At 53.7% G+C, this 23,404-nt stretch overlaps 2 protein-coding genes across 2 annotated transcripts; both read left to right on the top strand.

Moving 5' to 3' along the window:
- Positions 1 to 2,044: 2,044 nt before the first annotated feature.
- On the top strand, positions 2,045 to 15,492 carry CTSF (cathepsin F). Its single transcript, XM_072983798.2, has 14 exons — positions 2,045 to 2,323; positions 5,029 to 5,148; positions 7,048 to 7,123; positions 7,526 to 7,635; positions 8,128 to 8,203; positions 8,537 to 8,650; positions 9,038 to 9,183; positions 9,950 to 10,046; positions 10,357 to 10,437; positions 11,038 to 11,157; positions 11,834 to 11,898; positions 12,642 to 12,732; positions 12,853 to 12,911; positions 13,468 to 15,492. The coding sequence occupies exons 1-14, from the start codon at positions 2,084 to 2,086 to the stop codon at positions 13,540 to 13,542; spliced, it is 1,470 nt and encodes a 489-aa protein (XP_072839899.2). The 5' UTR covers positions 2,045 to 2,083; the 3' UTR covers positions 13,543 to 15,492.
- A 1,172-nt stretch (positions 15,493 to 16,664) lies between these two features.
- Positions 16,665 to 23,333, top strand: EIF1AD (eukaryotic translation initiation factor 1A domain containing). Its single transcript, XM_020810217.3, has 8 exons — positions 16,665 to 16,821; positions 17,330 to 17,368; positions 18,239 to 18,361; positions 19,211 to 19,388; positions 20,588 to 20,696; positions 20,810 to 20,918; positions 21,506 to 21,562; positions 22,476 to 23,333. The coding sequence occupies exons 4-8, from the start codon at positions 19,302 to 19,304 to the stop codon at positions 22,651 to 22,653; spliced, it is 540 nt and encodes a 179-aa protein (XP_020665876.3). The 5' UTR covers positions 16,665 to 16,821; positions 17,330 to 17,368; positions 18,239 to 18,361; positions 19,211 to 19,301; the 3' UTR covers positions 22,654 to 23,333.
- The last annotated feature ends 71 nt before the right edge of the window (positions 23,334 to 23,404 follow it).

Below are 23,404 nucleotides of genomic sequence, written 5' to 3'. Positions count from 1 at the left end.
GAAGTGGCATAACAATAACGCTGGGGGAGAGGTGGCATCACCTGCAGAGGATGCGGCTTCCTTTTCAGCAGGGACTTTGGCGAGACTTTGGGTCCGAGTCCTGAGCCTGACTCTATATCAAAAATAAGCTTTCTTTCCCCAGAAGAAAGGGGGTGGGTGGTTACGAGGTGTGAATCGGGCCTGAGTCACTGAAAAAAACCTCATGTTGAGTCACTTGCAGGACTTAAGTCCCACTTAAGTCCCTTGACTCTGATCCCCTCCCCTGCCTTTTTTGGGGGGCAAGGGGTGAGAATCCAGCCGGCCCCAGTTTTGAGAAGGCATGACAGGATTTAACGCTTCCTTGAAGCCGCTGTTGTTCTCTTGTGAGACAAAGACCGGCGTCCCCCAAGCATCCACCGGGACGTTCCTTATCGAGAATGAAAAGACTGAGCAGGGGAGACCCAGTTCAGAGATGGGAACCTGCCTTGGATAACGGGTTTGGATGGCTCAGCCTCCTTCCGTGGGCATTTTTAAACCGGGCCTCTTGTGAGTGAGTGCCTTGAGCATGGCTGATAAGCCCCTTTTCTCTGCCACGAGGCTAAAACGGATCACTGGGCTCTCTTATACCTGAAGAAACCTTAGCTTGGGTCCTTCCTCTTGGTCAGGAGATAGTGAGTACAGTTATCGACAAGATTGTGTACAGAGATTTATTGGCTTTTTTACTCAACTTCTCTAAAAAGCACCCATCTGACCCGTGGCCCTCTGGACGGTGGTGCACCACACAGACAGAGCAAGCCTCTCGTTCCACACACCACCATTGAAACTGATATAAAATAGATGAAAGACGGATGAAAGCCCAGGAGCAGAAGCTGCTGCATCGCGGGGGCAGAAGACGTCAGCCAAGGGACCGTTCCTGACGGCCGGTGGGTGGGGAACCCTCGGCCCTCCGGTGGTTTTCGGATCCCAGCAGCTCAGCCCCTCCATCCTTCTTGTTGGGGATGATGGGAGGTGTAGTCCAGCAATATCCAGAGAGCCAGAAGTTTCCTACCATGACACTGAGCTCCGGAGAGCAGTCAAGGTGCCTCCGGGGGGGGGGGGGAGAGGATTCTCTTTAGCTCCTGAGACAGGCCTGCTTCTGACGAGTCTGTTTATTTGAAAAGCCATCGAGGCGGTTCCGTCGACCGACAGTGAATGCTAGCCATCAGTTCGGTTTTTGGCCTCTTCGATTCCTTGCATTCGGTTCCACTGAAAACGGTTTGCCTTCCCATGTACGCCGAGGGAGAGAGAACTCCAGCCATTCAGCCAATGCAGATCCTAGCAGTACCTTTTATTGAACTCGTCAGGTCTCCCAAACAGCCGAGTGGTGATTGTACCAGATAGGCGGGGTATAAATAAAATAAATAAATAAGATCTTTTGATTCTTGCAGGACTGCTCCATCCGCCTGGGTGTGGCAGACATTTGAATGTCACAACGCCCAGCCCGGTGAGCGATCCTGATTGCTGGGTGCTCTGAATAAAAATATTCCATCTTAGTTTGGGGGGTTTTGCTTAAGAATCACACTTTTTCCCCCTCCCCCAACTTAGTGCAATTTGAGATTTTAGGGATTGCCGTCTACCCTCAGGCACATGGAGTGGACGGCTCGAGGGTTTTGGCCTCTGGCAGCGGAGCCAGAGGTTGGGGGTTCGAATCCTCCCGCTGTGCCTCCTTGAGAAGGCCTGGGATCCAGGATCCACAGGGTCCCTTTCCACCTCTGCCGTTTCCAAGGGGATTCGAACCCGCTTCCCAAAGCGCTGAAGTCTGGCCCTTTTTTTTATATATAATCATTATTTTGTGGCCCAAACTACAAATCCCATCCGCCCCCGCAGCCCGGGGAATGGAGGGGCCACCCAAACAAGCCCTCCGGCGGGTGGGCGGGGTCTCCGGGTGGGCGGGGCCTTCCTCCCGGACGGCCAGGCCCCGCCCTTCCCCCTCTCGGCTGGCGCAGGCGTGTTGGCGCCCCGCCCCTCAGGGGGAAGAACAACATGGCGGCGCCTCCCCTCCGTGGGCGGGGCCTGCCCGCGAAGCCCCGCCCTCCTCCTCCTCCGAGGGGCGCTCTCGGCAACCATGGCGACGGGAGGCGGCTGGTCGCGGCGGCGGCTCCTGCGGGCGGCCTTCTTTGGGGTCTTGGCCTGGGCCCTGGCGGCGGCGGCCGTGGGGGTCCCGGGGGCCCCCGCCCAGGCCGGCTTCCCCGGAGGAGGGGGCTGGGAGGGGGCCCGGGAGGCGGCCCGCTTCGCCTTGGCCCGAGGAGGGGCCGGCCCGGCCTCGGGGGCTCACCTGTGGGCCTTGCGCTCCGCCCACAGCCAGGTGAGCCTTTCCGGGGGGGTGTGTGTGTGAGAAGGGGTCACGGAAGGGAAAACATTTGGTTGTTAATTTTTAAAAAACAACGGTTCCCCCCCCTTTGAGAGAGGTGGGGGTATATTTCGGGGTTGGACTACAAATCCCATAATCCCCAGTCAGGGCAGCCGACTGGGGGTTATGGGGTTTATCGTCCCAAACCACCAGGCGTTTGGAAGGAAAGTCAGTTTGAGGGGAGTCCGGGATTTGAGGGTGGGGTTTGGGGAGGAGGGGGTGGGAATGACAACTCCCATCATCCCCAGAGGACGGGAGAGGGTTTGTGTGGCTAGCTGGAGTCCCAAAGGCAGCGAGGGGGGGGGGGGTTGCCGGAAACTGTTTCCAAGGTCTGGAGCTGGAGGACTTTGGGAGGTGTGTGTGTGTGTTACACAACTCCCATTCTCCCCAGCTGACTCGGCAGGGGTGATTATGGGAGTTGTAATCTCCGAGGGTGGGGACCCTTTCCAAAGTCCTGGGGAGGAGGGGGGAGGTTTGGAAGAAAGGTGGGGAAGAGTTTGGGATCATCTCAGAAACCTTCTTGGGGGGGGGTTATTATGATGGAGGAGGGGGTGGACTACAACTCCCATCCTCCATTTTTTCACCTGTTTTTGTTTTTTTACTAGAAAGGGGGGGGGGAAATGTTCACAACAGAACAGCCCTGCAGAGTGATCAGCCGAGGGGGGGGGGTGGAAGGGGAGGAGAGATGATCTGGAAATACCTTGAAATCAGAAGATTTGTGCCCGGTTGCTCGTTATGGGCTGCTCTGATGAGCCGGGGCTTCTTGCCAAAGGCTTCCTTGCTGCCGCCCTGGGACCTTTCTCGCTGGAGACGCCCAGGACTCGAACACAGACCCTTCCGTCTTGCAAAAAGCAAAACACGACCTCTCTTTGCAGCTGAGAAGCCAGTCCTTTGCAAAGAGGAGTCACAGCCTCCTCCTCCTTCGTCGGGTCTTCTTCCTTCTCCTGCCCCCACCCACCCACTTTTCCCCGGGACAACTCCAGAGCCCATTCCTCACCCCATGGGATTTGTACGGATGCCAAAGGAAAACCTGTTTTTTTTCCTCTCGTAATGATCAGATCAACAACCGACTTCCTCTAAAATCATTCTGGATGGATTCCAATCCCTCTGGACTGCCTTTAAAAGTCTATTAGGGGAGGAAAAATCCCGGGTGAGGCTTTTCCTGTCTCTGGCCACTCTCGCTGATTAATTGGGCTTTTGGCTAATTTAAAATCCTTGACGGGCGGGGCAGGCGGGCGTTCACCTTTCCTGCATTTGAAGCTAATTGGGGTTGAAACCGCCAAGGCTGTAGGGGTTGCTCCTGGCAGTGACTCACCTGTGACTTAGGTGGCAAAAACAACAACACAACAACAACAACTAGGGCAGTGACTCAAAAGTCTGTTAATACACCCTTGAGCTGGGAGGGGATCAACCCATATTGCCCGGGGGGGGGGGGCAGGGAGCACCTTGGGAGGAATCCAGGTGTCAACAGACCTTAAAACCACCTTAATAGGATTTGAAGTCCCCGTAAGTCAAGGAGGATCAGGAAGAAGGGTTGAGACTCCGCTTAATTGTCCATTTTGCTGATGGGCTGACGAGGGATTTATTCGGCTGGGGGCTCTCCTGACCGCTGTCCTCTTTGCTCCCAAGATGATGCCAAATTCAGAAAATGTGCTTTCAGTTCCTACACCTAATCCTTTGGCCCTCAGGATCTTTTCCCCAGGTTGTCTGATCAGGCGCCTTGGTTTTCATAAGACCCTCCTGGGAAAAGTTCATACAGGAGGACCTCGGGATCCGCAGGGGATCCGGTTCCAAGCCACGGATGATGAGAAACGTGGCCGTATCGAACACTATACAGTGCATGGTCTCTGTTTCTCTCTCTCTAGTAAGAAAGTCATAATAAATAGGTATTTTCTGGGGAGGGGGGTTATTTAGTATTTTCAGCCAGCGGATAAGGGAATCAATCAGTGGAGACTGAGGGGCCACGGATAGGGGAGTCCTGCTGTAGTTGCTGGAGGAATTCCTTTTTTCTCCTTGGTCCAGGTATACCGACTCTGCACCCCACATGGCCTGCGATGTGTCCCTCACGTCTTGCTCTGTATCTAGGAGAAAAGGCTCTTATCTCCGCTCGCCCGCAGCGGCCGCTCTTGTCTCGGACCAGCTGGCGAGGCAGATAATCGCTTTTCCCTGCTCGGGCACTCGAGAGGAGCTTTCTTGCTTGATCCCCCAATGAGCTGCAAGAGAGAGAGCGAGGCTTAGAAGAACGTGTGTGTGTGCATGCGTGTGTGCATCGGGGGAAGAGATGTGTCCCCAAAAGGATAATGAAATGTCAACATTTCAGCCTATCCATGTTGTAAATGTTTCCCAGCGTTGTGGCCGTTGGTCTGGCGTTCCTTAGGCCTTCTCTTAAACCTCGTTCTGCCCTAATAACGCTCCATGCCTTGCTGTTGAATCCCAGGGGAAAACCGCTCGATCCTGTCTTTGAATACACTCCGACCCCCCCAGCTTATTTAACTTCCTCCCTTCTTTTACAAAGTCCGGGGCCACCATGCCCTGCTATGGCTTCTGGCAAAACCAGTTGGGTTCCCCGTGGGCAGCACCATGATGCCCAGCTTCACGCTTGCATCTGCTGGCCCTGTCTTGCGTGTCTGAGATCTGTCTCTCTTTCTCTCTCTCTTTAGGTGGTGAACGGGCTCAAATACTACCTGGACGTCACTCTGCTGAAGGGTCAGCGCAGCGAGAGCCAGGCTGCGGGCCAGGACACTGCCCGTCACAACTCTCAAGGAGAGCCGGAGCAAATGGTCAGCCGTTGTGTTCTGCTTGTGCTTTTGATTTTGGGGTCCAGAGGGAAGGGGTGTGGAAGGTGGCGAACTCTTGACGGTGGCCTAGGGAGGGCAAAACCTGACCTTGCCACCCTTGGGGGCTTCCCACCAGCAACGGAAGGGTATTCCATTTAAACCAGAACTTGGAAGATTGATTTTTTAAAAATGGGACCAGTGGACTGATGGTGTAGGTGACCCTCTTTTTTGGGGGGGGAAGCTGCACTTAAAAATGGATTCCCAGTGTGGTGTAGTGGGTAGCGTGACTGACGAGGACTCAGGAGGCCTGGGTTCGAATCCCTGCTGAGCCATGGACTCTCACTGGGTTAAAAAGTCCTTAAAAATCTCACTTGCCTTGAAATCCTGCTTAGGGTTGCTAGAAGTCAGTTCCTACTTGAGGGCCCAGAATGTGCACACATTTAAAAATAGAAAAATGGCTAAAGTCTTTTAACAACACCCCCCAGGAGTATCATTTTCAGTGCAATGAGTAAACATTGCTGATTTGTCTTCTTGGGAAGATTTGCTGTTGGTTACATTTTGAAAAGGGAGCAGCGTGGTCGCCTAAATGTAATGCAACACCTGTTACCTGTAATGGATTGCTTCTAAACTCCGGGTCTAATCCAGCGTAGCGCTCTTGATGTTCTTATAGCTTACCTGGGGCCTCGAATCTGACGATTTCGTTCCCTGGGGGTTCCAGGTTTGCTTTGCCTCGCTGATGTCTCGGTGAGCGCGATTAAAGCTGCAGAAGCAGGTTTCCCAACCTATTTACAGAACATTTTATTTCCAAACCCCGTTTCAGGGCCTGAAGCCCCTTACAAAGCCGTTCACTTAACCCCTGCTTGCATGCCCTTGGGTAGCGACTCCCATCCTCACCAGCCAGTTCAGGTCAGCCGCCGTGGAGGATGGGAATGGCCTAGCAGGGTCACACTTTCCCCACTCCCTGGTTTCAGGGTGCAGGAGAAGGACCCGAAGGTGATCCGTCCCAAAGTGACCCCCCAGGCCTGTTGCAGAAAGTGCTTCGGCCCCTCCCCGAAGGCTCCGCGCTTCCTGTCCCTGCAGGAAACAGAGATGCTGACGCCTGCAGATGGAGAGTTAGCAAGGCCATCATTTCCACTGACTGTCTGCCCTGCCGTGTATGGGGATGCAGGATTGGGCCAGCTCATCTCCCCCCCCGCCGCCCCCCCACCGCATAGGCTGCCTCGTGACTGACTTCAGCTGACTCGCTTGGCATGAGCTTCCCTCAAAACAAGGCCAACTCAGTGGAGGGTGCTGTCAGCTGACAGATCATCGCCTGCCTGCCGTTTGGGAGGGAAGCGTTCTGTGATCTCCTTATTCAATGGGTTTATTTGTTTATTTAATTAACTAATTAAAATTATTTTAACCCCACCTTTCTCCTAAAGAAGGTTCTAAGGTGGCTTACGTCGTTAAAATACCTTATTTAAAGCTAAAAATGGACAGTGAGTGTACAAATACTAAAAAAAAGCAAACCGATACAATACTTTTTAAAAAACAGTAAACAAAAGCAACATGAAAACACATTCAAAGCAGTAAAAGGCACAACAATCTGGCAACTCAGGGGACGCCTGCTGGAAGAGAAAGGTCTCTTGGTCTGCTTGTGGAAGGGTGGCCAAGATGGGGCCAGCCTGGCCTCCAGTGGCAGGGAGTTCCAGGGTCCCTGGGAGCAGTCACCGAGAGGGCTTTCTCTCGTGTTCCCAGCCAGACGCTCTTTGTAAAGCTGGTGGGGCCACGAGGAAGGCCTCCGCTGAGGATCCTGGCCCCTGAGCGAGCTCCTAGTGGCCACTCCTCACTTCTTTGCCAGCCTCCCTCTGGCATCCTGGGCCTCGTATTCACCCCTCCCCGGTCTTTCCTCTTTGCACCTAGTCCTGCCACTTTGAAGTCTGGATTCAGCCCTGGGCCGGCGAGAAGAAACTGGTTCAGCACGAGTGTCGTCCTGCTGGTAGGTCCAGTCCAGTTGGTCTGAATGATTCATAAATTAAAAATTAAAAATGCGGGGCCCAAATCACGCTCTTCTCATCCTGCCAGGATAAACAGAAGCCACCTCAGCGAACCCAACCCTTCCTAATCCTGGGAGAGGTTCTCTGTGTTGTTCTGTTTTGAGGGAAAACAAACAGAGGCCGTGATGTTAAGTTGTTTTCCTCGGTGTTGTTTTGCAAGCACCGGCGGAAGGCCAAGCGGGCGAGGGAGGAAAGTCGCTCTGCCTTGGGTTGCCGGCCTTCATCAGGCTGCGGACTTCCAGGGGGCACAAAAAAAAATCCTTGCCTTCCAGTCAGTTAGCGACTGCACTCAGCAGGAAACTTGGTTTGGAACTGAACTCCCTCCCTTTTCTTCATCCGCACAGATCCGTTCGAGATCATCCAGGCGGCAAAACGGGGCGGGTGGGCCGTGTTTCGCCCCCAGGCTTCCGGTCCAGAAGCTGCCGACCTGTTCCAGGGCGAGAGGTCTCTGCAGGTGGGTGTCTATCCCTTTTTTCCTTCTCTCTGTAGTTGGCCTTCGCGAGACCCCTTAGGAGAAGAACTTGGAGGTCTTGGGTTCCCAGGAATTGATTTGCCCCCCCCCCAAGAGGTGGAGACTCTTGCCTGCATCGAGGCTGGGAGGTTTCCTGCAGGAGGAGAGGGAGGGAGGGAGCTGGTCTCAAGGGAGCAGATGGAGGAACCACTTGCCTTCCAGGCCTGCTCCTGTTTCAGCCGGGGGTTCAGAGGAGGGAGATTTGCACGTACAGCTTGCTTCTGCACGCTTAGTACTTAACTCACCACATTGCCGAGGAGTGTGGCATTTGGCCCTCGGGCATTACGTACTGCTCCCATTCTTCCTGACCGTTGGGGGGGGGGGGGAGAAATCACACACAGCCGTCAGAGGGCAGGTCCGTTTATTTAGCTCCTGCAGCTCCTGCTTGCTAACTTCTCAGTTCTGGACTCTTTTTTTCTCTCCCCCGTTCCTCAGAATGCCTCCATTCACCTGGCCTCCCTCTTCAAGGACTTTGTGATCACCTATAAGAAGAGCTACAAGGACAAAAAAGGTGAATGCCCCCAGAGGTGCGGGAAGGGTCCCGGTGGACGTCGGATTCGGCAGGAAAAGTGAAAAGCGCTCTCCCCCCCCCCCACGGACCCTTCCCAGAACTGGCCCTGCTTCTCTTTGGAGATTGTATTCTGGTCACTGCTGGTCGGGCGGCCAACTAGCCTGGAGCCTCCTGATCCAGGCGACCCCACAGGACCCCCACCAGCAGAGCTTGATCGCAAGGCCCTGGGAAATAAGCTACGAAAACGGGAGCCCCCTGCTAGGGGAGAGGTCGTGGGCTAACATAAAGCGCGTTTATCACCCGCTACTGTTCCTCTGGGTCCCTTCCCTCCAGAGACCGAGCGGCGCTTCCGGATCTTTGCTGAGAATCTTGAGAAGGCCCAGGTCATCCAGGAGCTGGATCAGGGCACGGCGGAATACGGAGTCACCAAATTCAGCGACCTGACAGGTACACTGCCTGAGAAAAGGGGAAGGATCCGGCTGGTGGCTTCTGTGGTAGATACGTGGGAGCAGGGCCACCCAGAGCCCAGGAATGGGTCTCTGCACCGCCTGGATCTCTGGAGGTGGGAAAAACCCACTGGGATGGCCACACTGGTTGGTCTCGGAGTTGCCCTGCGCCGCTCATTTGTTGAGCGTCGTCTTGACCCCAGTCCTGGAGAACAGACTCCAGGAGGAGAAGCCCCCTCCTGCCTCTTTGTGTAGCCGCCCAGACCTCCATGAAATTGTCTGCACACCTTCTCAAGTGGTCCACATTCGAAGGTAGAACGGATCGCTTGTCTCAGGCTCTCGTCTTTCTTGCCGAAGTTCGCACTCGCCTTCTCTTTGTCTCTTCCAGAGGAGGAGTTCCGCTCCACGCACCTCAACCCGCTGCTGGCCGAGCTGCCTGGCCGGCCCTTGAAAGCAGCCGCCATCCCCACCGACCCTCCCCCAGGCCAGTGGGATTGGCGGGACTACGGGGCTGTCACGGGGGTCAAGAACCAGGTGGGTCTCCCTCGGCTCGCTCTGGGGGGGCTTCGAGGGTCCAGGGAGAGAAACACCCACAGTTCTCAGCAAGCCCCTCTTTCTGTACCCTTGCTGCCTGGGCCCTCCTGTGAAGAGGAGGTGGAGAGTGGGAAGCAGGAGGTTCCTGGTGCCGGCTGGCTCAGACCTGGGGTGGCGAAGGAGTCCTGGTGGAAGGAGGGACCCCAGTCCTTCTCTGTCTCCTGTCCGAGCATAGCAGTGGTGTTCTTGACGGATGGCCGCCCATTCTTTGTTAAAAATCATCCCCAACAGATAGTCGCTCAGGGAAAGGCTCTCCTGAAGAGAAAGGTCTTTGCCTGCTTGCGAGAAGACAGCAAAGATGGGGCCAGCCTGGGCCTCCAGTGGGAGGGAGTTCCAGAGTCTCTGAAGGGCCGCAGAGAAGGCCCTCTCCTGTGTTGTGTCCCCACCAAGTGCATCTGTGAAGGTGGTGGGATGGAGAGAAAGCCCCTCCCCCGATGATCTCAAGACCCGAGGGGTTTCATCAAGGGAGACGTGCTTTAAAAGTTAGAACCAGCACTTTTAATTGTGCCCAGAAACAGATCAGCAGCCGGGGAGTGTGGGAGCTTCTGCCATCAGGAAGTTCTTCCTAAGCTTCGGCTCGAGCGTCTATGAGTTTTGAGGCTGTTCCCAGGCTTTTCTTGGGCGGCCCTTTCCTCTTGGGGGGGGGGGGAAGAGCTGGATCTCCAGACCAAGCCGCCCCAGCCATCTTCTCTCCTTGTGGCTGCAGGGCGCTTGTGGCTCCTGCTGGGCCTTCTCCGTCACGGGCAACGTGGAAGGGCAGTGGTTCCTGCGCAAGGGCTCCCTCGTCTCGCTCTCCGAGCAAGGTAGGTTGGTGTCAGGGTGGGCCCGTCGCTCTGGAGAAGGACTCCCATCGGTGTCCAGGGTTAGAGGGTGGTTGTACAAGAGCCTCCGCCCCCCAGAGCCTGTTAGATAGAGGCAGAAGAAGGCCGTGGTAGGTAGAGGAGGTGCGTTTCTCTGTGTTTTGTCCAGGGGCATGGCAGAGGGCATCGGGCGGAGGTGGGGTTCACAGCGGAAAGCCAGGCTCCTGCGGAGGGAGGGGGTTCCAGACTGGGAATAGCATTGGGGCTCAGAGGTGATTACTTGCTGCCCTCTCTTTGCCCGCTTGCTCCACAGAGCTGGTCGACTGCGATGCCCTGGATCAGGCCTGTGGGGGTGGCCTGCCCTCCAACGCCTACGAAGCCATCGAAGGGTTAGGTGAGCGACACCTTTCCATTTTGTATGAACCCATCTCTCTGGCGGGGGGGGGGGAGGACTCCACAGCCAGCCTGGATCTGCTTTTGAAACAGGCTTGAAAAAAAACACCACATGGCAGGAGCTTGTCCATGCGCCCCCCTCCCCTTTTATGCCTGTCCCGTTAGGGTTGTTTTTATGATCGTTTACACCTGATCCTCCTGGGTTTTTCAAAGCACAGGGTGGGCCTCTAAAAAACCACAGTCTCAACGCTGGCTGATCTTTGGCTGTGGAATAATAAGCGCTCCTTCCAGCCACTGCGTTTGTGCTTCTTTTCGCTGACGGCGCAGTTCTGTTTTTGGAACGGCTGACGTCAAACCGCTGAAAGGGGTAGCGCAGTTCTGTACAGCAGCCGCTGGTTTCTGTCGATCGCCGAGTGCTGCTGCTGCTTCCGTCGCTGAAAGCGTCCTGGAACCCAGGAGAAGCTGGGCGTGTGCTTTATAAATCCTTCCCAGCTCCCCCCCTTTTTTGGCACCGCTGAAGCCCAGCCTGTTCCTGGCACTCCTGCCGTGATCGTAATGCTCTCGGCTTCTGGCTTTCTTCCCACCCTCTGCCCTCCCTTAGGTGGCCTGGAGACCGAGCGGGACTACAGCTACGAAGGGTTCGCGCAGAAATGCGACTTCTCGAAGGACAAGGTGGCCGTGTACATCAACAGCTCCGTGGGCATCTCCCGCGACGAGAAGGGTACGTGGGTGGGAGGAGAGAGCGGCCACCGACGAGGCGGTCCCACCTCTTTGCTTGTTGGTTTGATTTTTTTTATATCGGCCGCCTGACCCTCCAGAGTTCTTAACCCCTCTGGGTGGTTTGGAGTCAATAACAGTAACAAAACAAACACAACACGGTCAGTGCCTTAAATTGAATCAACAAATTAAACTCTGTTTCCTTACTCATTTGATGTTTATAAAAATCAAAATTCTGGGCTTGCAAATATCCTTTTTCTAAACCAAAAATCAACAGCTTGATCTCGGCCTTCTGTTAGATTTCAGTGGCGGGCTTTTTCTTGCCACCATGCATAGAATCCTAGGATCACAGAGTCAGAAGGGGCCTCAAAGGACATCTAGTCCAACCCCTCTGCCCAAGGCAGGAATCCCAGTCAAAGAATATCTGCCATGGGGTTGGCTAAATTTCTCTTGAATTGTCTGCACCACCTCTTGAGTCATGGGTTCCATCGTCATACTGCTCTAACAGTTAGGAAGTTTTCCCTGATACTCAACTGAAATCTGCCTTCCTGTCGCTTGAGCTCATTCTTACTTGTCTGGCCCTCTGGGATGGTCGAGAACAGATCCTGCTCCTCCTCTGTAGGGCAGCCTTTCATGTCACCTCGCAGCCCTAGCCTAACCGACCGCCCTCCCCATTTCAGAGATCGCGGCCTGGCTGGCCAAGAACGGGCCCATCTCCATCGCTCTGAACGCCTTCGCCATGCAGGTGAGACCGGCTGGGGGCTGTGGCCGTCTCCCCCCTCCACCCTGGAGGTCACTCACTCTTTCTGGGGGCAGATGATGGGGGGTTCTGGACTGCTGCTTTTGCCGTAACCCCCTGGTTATGGGACATCAGCCTCTGCCCCAGCTGTCACTTGTCTGGATGTTGTAAATCCATGTTTTCCAGCGCAGGGTTAAGAACTGGGTGCTGCTCAAAGACAGCATTTGTAGCTTGGACATGGCTTGACTATTTTGATAAGGAAGCAAGCAAGCAAGCAGGGATATATATATAAAGCCAAGGAGGCTTACGTTATTAAAAAACAATATTGGTGAACTGCTGGATAGCTCAGTGGTTCGCCAGAGGTTGGGAATTCGAATCCTTCCCCCCCCCGGACCTCCTTCACAAGGGCTGGACCTGATGATCTTACAGGGTCGCCTCCAGCTCTGCAGTTTAAAAAATTATAAGACAAAACTAAAAAGGGTTGTACAAATAATTTAAAAGAATTAGAGATGACACTGAAAAAGGGTAAACAAAAGCAACATTTTAAAAAAATCACACTCAGAGTCGTAAGGCACAGGCTATCTGTTTAAAGCACCATTCCTGTTTGCTTGTGGGGGGGCTAAACGGAGTGACCCGGGAGGGAGCAAACGACCGAGCTGAAGAGCAGATTATTTATATGAGTCTGTTTTGGAGGCTGTGACCCACTCAAAAAGTCTTTCCCTGCCCTTCCTTTCTCCCCCCTGCCCCAGTTCTACCGGAGGGGAGTCTCCCATCCCTTCTTCCTGCTGTGCAATCCGTGGATGATAGACCATGCAGTCCTCTTGGTGGGCTACGGCACACGTAAGTGAGGTGGGGCGGGGCGGGGAGTCCCTGCATGCAGACAGGGCCTTGAGGGAGGCGTTCCCTCTGGAGGTGGCAGCGGCTCCCTTATCCCCAGTGGCTCTGTTGTTGTTTCCCCAGGTGGCCAGACCCCTTTCTGGGCCATCAAGAACAGCTGGGGCGAAGACTGGGGAGAGAAGGTAAGCTCGGAGGGGGGGGGGCTCTTCCCTTCCCAAGAACCGGGGTTCCCCACCTCATGGGTCCCCAGATACTCTTGGACTGCAACTCCCAGAAGCCTTCGCCCCTTAGCTGTGCTGGGCCAGGAGATTTCTGGGAGTTGCAGTCTGAGAACGTCTGGGGGGACCCCCCCCCAAGGGGGGGAACCATCAGCCCAAGAGGAACGGGGTGGATTTCCCTGCCAGATAAAACGGGTGAGTTTTTAGGGCGCTGCAAGAGGGTGGTTTTGCTCCTCGGCGACGTTATCCTCCCCTTCTCCCTGGTCGGCTCCACTTCAGCTTTGGAACAGAAGGTAGGAAAACTGGAGGCGCCTTCTTGGGCTTGGGGCCCGATTCTGTTCCTCCCAGCAGCCTCTTGGCCTCTTTTCAACTTGGGCCCCCCCTTTGGTTGAGGCAGGCCTCGTCCCTGGGTAGGTGTGGTGAGATTCTGCCTGGCCAGTCAGCAGCGATACTTGCCCAGACCCCTTGCCAGGATCCGTGCGCCCGACTGACCCGCTTCCTCTCTCTCTGTTTTTCCCAGGGCTACTACTACCTGTATCGGGGCAAACGAGCCTGCGGCATGAACACCATGTGCAGCTCTGCTGTGATCGATTAGCCCCCACCCACCCATCAACACCCCCCCCCAAAACCTTGCCTGCCTCTCCTTGGTCCGAATCGCTGCCTTCTGGGCTTTCTCTCCAGCACTAACACAAGGAGCTGGGCGTCTTCCCGGCACGTGATCCTGACCCAGTCAATCCAAGCATGTGTTGCTCGTAGTCTTTCCAAAGCTGGGGAAGATCTGGCCCGTGGCAACCCCACAGGCGGCCCCGACTGCTACCGTTTTAGAGTAGACTCTCAACCTTACCAAGCTCCTTCTCTCTCTCCCCCCCCCCCCCTTTTCTGGGCTTTGTGGCCACCCTGAAGGAACGTTCCCCTTCCTGGTTGGAGCGGGTGCCTCTTTCAGGCCAGCCGGGAGCCTGCACGAGATGGCGACATGAACATCTCGCCCACGGAAGGAGAGGCGAAACAGCCCAGCCCGTGCACTGACGCTCTTTAAAATGTCTTCCGAAAGGCAGGGGATCAGGCTGAGAATTGGAAGGAAGGGACACTGTTCGGGGGCCGGGCGGCCCCCTTCTTTGCCTCCCCAGGTTCGCTCTTCGTCGGATTTCCCACCCCCTGGTCTCTGCCTGGTTTCGGACTCGGGAGGGGCCACAGCGACAGAGGACCTGCTTTGAGCACCGGTGGCGGGTTCAGCTTCCAGTTGAAGCCCCTCAAGACGGCCAGGAGGGAGCAGGCCTCTGGCTGGAGCCCCGCGGCCGACGAGGGTAGAAGGTAGCAAAGCACGCTAGAGGACGCCCGTGGGCCGAGTCTAAGACAGTCATCTCTGAAGCGGTTCCTACGGCTGCAGGAAAGCTCACCTTGTATTTTCAGATGGATGTTTCGGGGGGGGGGGTCATTTACTTGATCAGTCCCTTTTCCCTTTCCTGTAATTAAATGTGCAAGATATCTTGTTGTTTGCAGAAGGGGGTGAGCATGCCGGGACTGCATTTTTGTGCTTAAAAAAAACCTCACCCTCGAGGGGTTGCCCCCTCCCGTTTTCTCTTTCCATCCCTTTTTTGCACTTTCGGGGTTTATCCCCATGAGGGGTTGCGGCACTTATTCCTTTGGGACCCCCCACCTCCCTGCTTCTGGGGCGTGTGTGTGTGTCTCTTGTTCCGTTAAAGCAAATCCTGTTCCGTTTCTAGAAGACTTGAACAAAAAAAACAACAACTAAGCAACCTCAAAGAGGTACAAGGAGTCGGAAAAGCTCCTGAGACAGTATTTTTTTTTGGGGGGGGGGAAGAGAATGTGACTCTGATCAAGGATGCTGAAGAACATTGTGGTTGCAGTATCGACGACCGGGTGTGGTGGACTGAGGGGCTGCCAGTTCCTCCCTTCCGAGAAGAGTGGTCTTAACCGACCAGATAGGCGGGATATAAATAAAATAAAAAAATAAAAAAATTAATATGGGGTGGGAGTTAAATTCAGGCCACCTTCCTCATTAACATCAGCCCCTCTACTAACATTGGCTACGGATCACGAGGTGGGTGGAAAGAGACCACCTTTCCCGCCGGCCCCCCTGCACCCAGAGGCGACTCTGGCTTGTAAAGTCCCGGGACCCTCCCCACCTCAACCCTTGTCGGAACGCTGCACATCTGTTAGGTTTCTGCTACCTCCGTTTGTAGGCTCAACCCCCTCCCCCAAAAAAAGTGCTTGGAAAACGCTGTTACTGACGCGGAATAGAGTGAAGGCAGGGGAGAAAGTGTTTAAATCTGCTGTTTGGGTTTCCTGGGGGGGGGCGGTTGTTCAGAACAAGCCTCCCTCCACTTCGGCGGCTCCCTGGGTGCCTGTCGGGTATGGAAAGGGCCCTTCCCTCTCGCCCTGAAACGGCCGGGAGCCTGGGCCGAAAGCGATTTGGGAAAAGGCCGAGAAAGTTTGCCGAGACTCCGGTCGGGCACTGAGAAGTTCGCCGCTTTTGCCGTTTCTGTCTTTTCCCCACACTAATAAAAGAGGCTTGTTGCGATCTTGTTGTGTGTGTGCGTGTTTTGCAGGGGAAGGGAGGCTGGAGGGGAAACCAGTCAGCTTCTTCATCTGAGCCTTGGTGACCAGGTGCCCACTGGGCATCTTCAACTACAGCTCCCATTATCCACGGACATTTTTATTTTTATTTCTTCCTGCCCGTCTCCTCTTTGCTCCAGACAGCTTTGCCAAAAGGACGTTCATTTTGTACCCAAGGCAAGAAACGCTCAAGTTTTGGGTGGAGAGAGGAAGCCCCTCGCAGCCTGTTTTGTTAACCCTCGAAACAGCCTCCTCTTCCTCCTCCGGAAAGGGTGCCTTCAGGTGGATGGAGGCCTGCGTCTCATCCTTGCTTCCGAATCTGAATTCAGCGGATTGTGGAAAACCCTCATTTTATCTTGGCATTTCTTCACGTACTGTACGTTGTTCCAAGTCGGGTCAAGAGCTCCCTCGGAGCGGGTTTCAGGATTTCCCTTTGGGGTAAACGGGAAAACATCCTGTCCTGATGACTCCTGGGGACCGTGCGGGAAATCCGGCTTTCCGCTCTGTGTCTCTGGGCATGTGCAGAGTACAGCGTCCGTCCCTAATGCCGAGTAACTGCTGTCCTAAAAACCGTTTTGCTGTATTCTTGGGGTAACAACAGTCCCCAAAAGCTGTTGCTGTGACATAGGTTTTTCCCAAGTGTGACAAACTTCTCTCTCCACGTCAAGTTGTAGGAGCCCCAGGAACTAAAGTGCCACATAAAGCAGAGAGCATGAAGAGGCCACTGGCCACGCTCATGCATGGACCAGCATTTATTTATTACCTGTAAATACATCTATCTATCTAATCTATCTATTCATTAATTTTATCAAAGCAGCCCTTAAAGGATATTAAGCCGCCTTGGGTCCTTTTTAAAGAGAAAGGCAGGGCAAATATACATTTAATTTAAAGTGGTCACAATGGCCAGATAGGTGGGGTATAAATTAAATAAATAAATACATATTAAATAAATACAGTTAAATAAATAAAGTTAAATACAATAAAATATGAACATAGTGTAAAATAGATTTTTGTCGGCCCTCGGGGCGCTGCAGGGCTCGAGAGAATTTATATTGGTGTGGAGGGGGGAACTACGAATCCCAGAATCCTCCGCGCCGAGGGGCCCGGAACGTTTCTAGGAGCCGCCTCGCGGGGCGAGGGGGAACGGTGACGCGGGCGCGCCCGGAAGTCGGTCCCGGCGGCACCGGAAGCAGGAAGCGCCCGCTTCTCGTGCTCCAGAGCGGCGAGGAAGGCGCTGGTTTCCTCGGCAGGTGCCGTCCCCGCAAAGAGGCGGCCCGAGGCGCCGAAGACCCTCCGGGTGAGGGCGAGGGCGGGGGGGGGTTGGAAAATAAAGAGGGGGCGCCCTTCCCCCTCCCCTCCCCCCTCCTCTAATAAGTCCTCCCCCGTCCCACCACATCTGCCCTGGGCCGACCCTGCCGGGTTGTTGTGGGCCTGGTCTGGCTCCCGAGGAGGGGGGAGAGCGCGTGCCTTCCTTGGGGGCTCTTTCCTTCCGGGGTCAAAGGCCGCCTTGGGGGGGGGCGGGCAAACCCAGGAGGCCAAAGGACCCTTGGAACAAGTGCATAGCCTGTGGGACTCCCTGCCACAAGAGGGGGGTTGGGGGGGAGGGAGGACCAGGCCTAAAACCTGAGTCTCTGGGAGGGCGACTGTGTTTGGGAACCGGGGGTGCGTGCGTGTGTGTGAGAAAAGAGGGTTGCACCCTTCGCTTAGGATGGGGAGGGATCATTAATAATAATAATAATATTTAAATATTGATTTTTTAATGCTTTGTTTCATTTGTTTATTTATTTTGTTTGTTTGGTTCATAGGCTGACTTCCTCCCAACAAGGCACACCAGGCGGCTGTCGGTATGAAAAATTCATTCGTTCATTCTTTCATTTAAAATGTCCCCCCCCCCCCACGTTTCTCCTTGAGAAGGGCATTGAAATACTATAATATCAAAGGTAAAACAATAAGTCGTGTCCGACTCTTCGTGACCCCATGACTTAATGACTAAACATTTTTAATGTTTTACATATTTTTTAATCATTCAAAGCATTTTAAAAGGTTTTATAGTTTAACTGTTTTTAAAAAATATATATAACTTCTTGTGCTTTTTGCTTCCATTCTTTAATGTAAAACATTAAAAATGAGCTTAATTTAAAAAAAAAAAAACCAGCAACATTTAGGGACTTGGTCACAATGGTTAAAAGCTGGCGAAAAGAAAACATATTTTAAATAAACAAATTAAATGAAATATAATAATGTGAAAATAATGTAAAAAGCTGAAATAGCCAAGTTAGAGGGCAACCGAGAGCAGGGTGATGATGGTGGGAAACCCCTTCTGAGTCTTCTTTACCTGGAAAACCCCGTGAAGGGTCACCGTTAAGTCAGAATTGACTTGATAGTACATCAGCATCATCATTATTTTTATTATTATTATTAAGCAGTTGTATTTGGTTTGGGTCTTACCCTGCGTGGCGTTCAACTTTTCTTGTCCTGATGGCTCATGGCGGAACTCGGCCTCCCAGCCGGCAGAGACAGCGCTGGGGGAGGGGTGTGACTTGTCTTCTCAACCGTAGCTAAAACCACGGGACAGAAACAGGGGGGGAAAAGGCAGCCAGGCAGTCCCAGGAGTGGAGGGTGGGAACGGGTTCGGGGGGCCGTCGCCCATCGCAGCGGACAAGGGTGTGGTTTTGCGATGGTGACAAAAGTCCCCTTTCTCTTCTTCCCCACAGACTCTCCTCCCCCCACCACCCACCCCCGCAGCTCTTTCAGAATTGTGAATGTGCCACGGAGTCAAATCAGCGCTGGATCCACGGCCCTTCTACTCGGATCACCTTGGAGACTCCTGGAAACAGGTGGGACGGACGCAGCGCCTTGGGTGCCCACATTTTCCGAGTCCTTTGCCCCTCCCTTATCAGACGGACGGTTTCCGTCCCCCAAAAGGACATAGAATCGCTACGAAGCCCTGGGTGTTTTCGGTCCCCTTCTTTTCCTTCCACCTCACGAGCTATTGGGTCCCGGCTGCTCCCATGTGGGCATCGTGATGAGGGGTCGGTTCTCTCGCCTCCCAGGCTCACGGGTTCTAGCTGAGATTTGAGCTTTAGAAGCCCTTTGCGTAGTTGAAACTTGTGCACCAGCTGCTCCCGATCTTGGAGAGATCTGGTCTGGCCACAGTGATAACGTGCCTTCGTTACATCCGGGCTGGACTCCTGTAACGCGCACTAATTTGGGCAGCCTTTGGAAAGTGTTTGGAAACTTCAGTGGATCCAAAATGTGTGTTTCTGATGGGGACATGAGAGAGGGCCTTCTCGGTGGTTGCCTCTGGACTGTGGAACTCCCTCCCACTGGAGGCCAGACTGGCCCCATCTTTGCTGTTCTTCCACAAGCAGGCCAAGTGACCTTTCTCTTCAGGCAAGGTCTCCCTCAGTGACGGGCTGCCTGAGTGGGGTTTTTGAAATGGATGGATGACTTTTAAATATGTTTTCAGTCTCGATTTTATTTACCATTTAAAATACATTTGTTTTAATTCTGTAAACATATATTGTGTACTTCCTGTTTTTAGCTTTGCAGCATTGGCTCTTTAATGACGTAAAGATGCCTTGCATCTTTTTAAAGGTGGGGTGAAAATATTTTTAAATAGTTAAGGGAAGAAATTCCTGCCTTGCTCCTTCTGATGGCTTGCTTACCTGATGGTGTTTTTGCAGCCTTCGAGAGCGTGGCCTCACTCTGCAAAAGACCCCTGGCATCGTACGCGCCCCCAGCCGAGCGACGGCTCCCCGGCCCTGACGGACCAACATGTCTCAAGCCACGAAACGCAAACACGTGGTGAAGGAAGTCCTGGAGGATTACGTGATTCCCTCAGAGAGGCAACAGATCGTCCGGGTGAGAACAGACTTTTTGCGATGCCGGCGTCCGGACACACCGGGGGGGGGGTCCAGCTGTGGAAAGTCTCCTCTGTTGGACTTAAAAGTGACTTTTCCCCCCCAAGCCTTCCTTGCTTTCTGCTGTGACCTGGCTTCAAGCCGTTCAGTTCAGTGCTGCTCATCTGGACCCCTCTTGATTATAGAACCTTTTTCTGCGACTCCTTGCTTGTTGTTCTTCCACCAGCAGGCAGAAATCTTTGCCTCTTTCAAAAATCTTTAGATTCTAAGTAACCGGCTGTTTAGGGAAGGGGTTTTAATGGATTTGTGCTGGTTCCCCCTCCCATTTGATGGGTTTTTAAAACCATTTTTCAATTTTAAGAGCATTTGTAAATAATTAAATTGCATTTTAGCATAGTGTTGTTATGTGCTATCAAGTCTCCCAGATGCTCTGCCCTTGGAAACTCAAGCTGGGCCTTCCTTGAGGGTGTTGATCCGTCTCGTATGGAGTCTCCCTCATTTCCTGCTGCCTTCCCCCTCTCCCAGCCTTCTTGTCTTTTCAAAGGAATCCTGCCTTCTCTTGAGGTGCCCGTCAGGGTGTTTCTATTGGCACCTATCCTGCTAAACCTGTCTTTATCTGGATCAGTGTTCACCTTGTCACAAGCAGCTCTGGTTCCCAGTTTTGGGAGAAAGGTGGACCCTGATCACACACACACACACACACACATCCCGGGGCAGGTTCTCGGCCACCTCTGCTTTTGTCTCCCTTTCTGGCAACTGGAGAGAGAATTACAAAGAGGCTGCTCTGGAAGAAAGAAGGGGGGAAGGTTTATCTCTTCCCTCTGCTGTCTTTCCAGAAGCAGACAAAAGACTTTTCCGACAAGCTTTTTCTTAGTGGCTGGCAGTCTGAGAGGGTGTTTTTTGTGCTCTGTTGCTCTTAGGTGTGTTTTTAGTATTGATTTTGCTTACCATTTTTAGTGTAATCCTTTCTAGCTTGTAGCGCTATGGGGCGGTATATAAATAAAAAAAAAAAAGTATATTGTCCTTGTAATGATGTCCCGCCACCATGGGTCGTTTTGAGGAGAAAGGCAGGGTAAACATATTTGAAGTAAACAAATAAGGTTTGGGTTCCCAGAATGAATCCATTTTCGAGTCCCCCTAAAACTAGGTGGCATTGGGAGGGTTCTGACAGCAGCTTATGCTTTTCTCCCCCCCCCCCAGGTACTGGGGACCCCAGGCAACAACCTCCATGAAGTGGAGACCCCCGAGGGGACGCGTTTCCTTGCAAGCATGCCCACCAAGTTCCGGAAGAACATCTGGATCAAGAGAGGTGAGTAGGGTTGGCTGCGGTTCCGGCCACAAGCCGGGAAAGGCGTCCGGTCCCCTTGGCCTTGCTCCAAGATGCCCCAGATCACCTTCAGCCTTTCTCTCTCTGCCCTGCAGGTGACTTTGTGCTGATTGATCCCATCGAAGAAGGGGAGAAGGTCAAAGCGGAGATCAGCTTTGTGCTTTACAAGGACCACGTGCGCTATTTGAAAAAGGAAGGCTACTGGTAAGTAGAAGGAAGACGGAAGAACAGGCTTAAAATAAATAAATAAATAAATAAAAGCCCAGCTCTCCATTATTTCCCTCTCCCCCAGCAGAGATCGGAAAGGAGCTGCAACGGATCCTTTTTGATCATTGATTCTTTCACTGGGGGGTGTGAGAGACAGCGTACGTTTCATTTAAAAAAATAAATACATATTTTAGAAGCTTGAACAGGGATATTTCCAATTTTTGTAACGTGAAGTTAATTTTTTTAAAAAACACCACTCAGTGTTTGTGTGTATTAACATTGTACATGTATTTGTTCGTTTTTCTATTTTTACAATTTTGGTTAGGATGATGCCAAAGGGGAGGTTGGAGAGTTTCTTAAAAACCAGCAAGGGGGCACAAGACCGAAAAGTTAGGGGAACCCCCACTTTAAACCAAGAATGGGTCACGTCCAGACCTCGGGATGGTGTCGGGGTGGACTTTCCACCCACTTAGGGTCAGCAAAGGAAATCATGCAGAGTCCCCAAACCGTTCAGGGTGTCACTTTGACCAAGGAGGCCATGTCTGTGTCCGGCTGCCTTTCACCTGTTTGTTTTCCTTCCGCAGGCCTGAAGCTTTCTTAGAGGAAGGGGCTGGAACTCATGGCGGCCGTCCTAAGGAGAGGTGAATATGTGAGCCAGGCTCCCAGGGAGGGTTCGGGGAAAGGCAGAAGATGGATGTAACCGCTCAGGCGCTTCCTGGCGCTGTCAGGAAGAGGTGGCCTCTTCAGGCCATCGGTTGTTGGACTGGCCTCGAGAGCGCTTCTCTGCCGAAGCCCCGGGGGATCTGCATGTCGGAGGCCCGTGGTGGGGGAGGCTTCACTGGTCAAAGAAACGCACTCCAATGTGGTTTTTTCAAGCCTTTGGTCCCTAGCTGTGGTTTTTTTGAGTTCGGGGTGCTGGAAAGCACAGGCACGGAGCCGTTAAAGCCCTGGTCTCTTTCCCCTGACCTCAAGGCTGACCTTCTTGCCTTGTCCTCACCACCAACCCTGTAAGGTAGGACAGGCGGAGAGAGGGTGATTTGCCCGTCGTGGTCACCCAGCGAGGACTAGAATTTCGATTGCCCGAGTCGCAGCTGAACCCCCTGCACTACACTCTCGGAGCCAAAGACTCGGGGGGGGGGGGTTGGCTCTTTCTGGGCAGACCTTCGCGATCATGATGGGGAGCGGGACCTTCCAGAACGCCTTCACCACTTAGCCTTCGGCTTAATGTCTCTGGCTGCGGAGCCAGAGGTTGGGGGTTTGATTCCCCCACTGGGGCTCCTTGACAGGAGATAGACTGGATGATCTTAGAGGGTCCCTCTTCCAGCTCAGCTTTGGAGTCCCTTTGGGAAAAAGCCAGGCGTGCCTGTTTTAGCTTCTCAAACCATATTTCAACGTCTAGCCCGTTAGACCTAAAGTGTCGTAGAGCAGAATTGGGCGGGGAAACGCGGGGCGCTGCCTGGCCAGAAAAGGGATCAGCTTAAGCAGGAGACTCTCGCGCACCCCAGAGAAGAGCCCGCTGGCCTTGCCCACCCCGTCTTGTCTTTCTCCCTCCAGCCGGGAAGAAGGGCAACAAAGCCCGCCACGTTCCACAGGGGAAGAGGACTCCGAGGACGACGCTGACTTGTTTGTGAACACCAACCGAGCCGGTTACGACTATACGGAGAGCCAGGACAGCAGCGGCTCAGAGGAGGAGGAAGAGGAGGAGGAGGAGGAAGAGGAGGAGGAGAAGTAGCTCAGAGGTGGCGAAGGAGGTTGTCCTCTCCTCAGCCTCGGGCCTCCTCCTTTCATCAGCTTTTTTTGGGGGGGGGGACTCGCCCAGAGGCTGAGTGGGGGCCCCAAGCTTTCGGAGCAGCTGCCCTTGGAGGCCAGGATCCTGCACGCAGGAAGTGGACAGATGCCACGGCTCCTCCTGCCTCCTGGATCTTCTCCCCGCAGCGTCCGGACTGGAGGCCTGCCACGTTCCACGCCGGCTCCTCCTTCTTCCCTTCCTCCTCTCTTTTGCCTTATTCAGTCAATGTGGCTCTCTGAACTTGGGGGGGGGTGGCAGCGGCTGGTGTGGTCTGGCTGAGAGCAGGGGCCACTGGCGCCCGAGATGCGCAGATCATTGTGGAACGGGAAGTGGCGGCTGGTATTCCTCCCTCGCCGAAAGCCTTATGTCTTGCGGGCTGGGCTGCAGCAGGAGCTGGACAGTTAGCCCCGCCGGTGAGATGACCACCCGAGGGCCAGCAGGACTAGGGGTGCTAGGATAGACTGCGCCGGGCCTGGAAGCTTTGCCGATTCAGCCCTCCTTCCTATTTCAGGGCATCTGCTGTAGCTCAAGCTCCTTTCTACTTCCGTCTCTTCCCCGAGGAGCGAATGCGGCTGTTCTGTTTGCCGGACACGCTTGTTTCAATAAATGTTAAGAGACGACCAGCAGAGCTACAGTTACTTAACCCTTTGCTTAATCTATTTAGGTCGTTTGCAGAATAGAGGTAACGAGCTAG

This window comes from Pogona vitticeps, chromosome 15 (genome assembly GCF_051106095.1).
Source record: "Pogona vitticeps strain Pit_001003342236 chromosome 15, PviZW2.1, whole genome shotgun sequence".
Lineage (NCBI taxonomy): Eukaryota > Metazoa > Chordata > Lepidosauria > Squamata > Agamidae > Pogona > Pogona vitticeps.
Note: the sequence above shows the minus strand (reverse complement) of the source record. Positions and strands in the feature narration are given on the sequence as shown.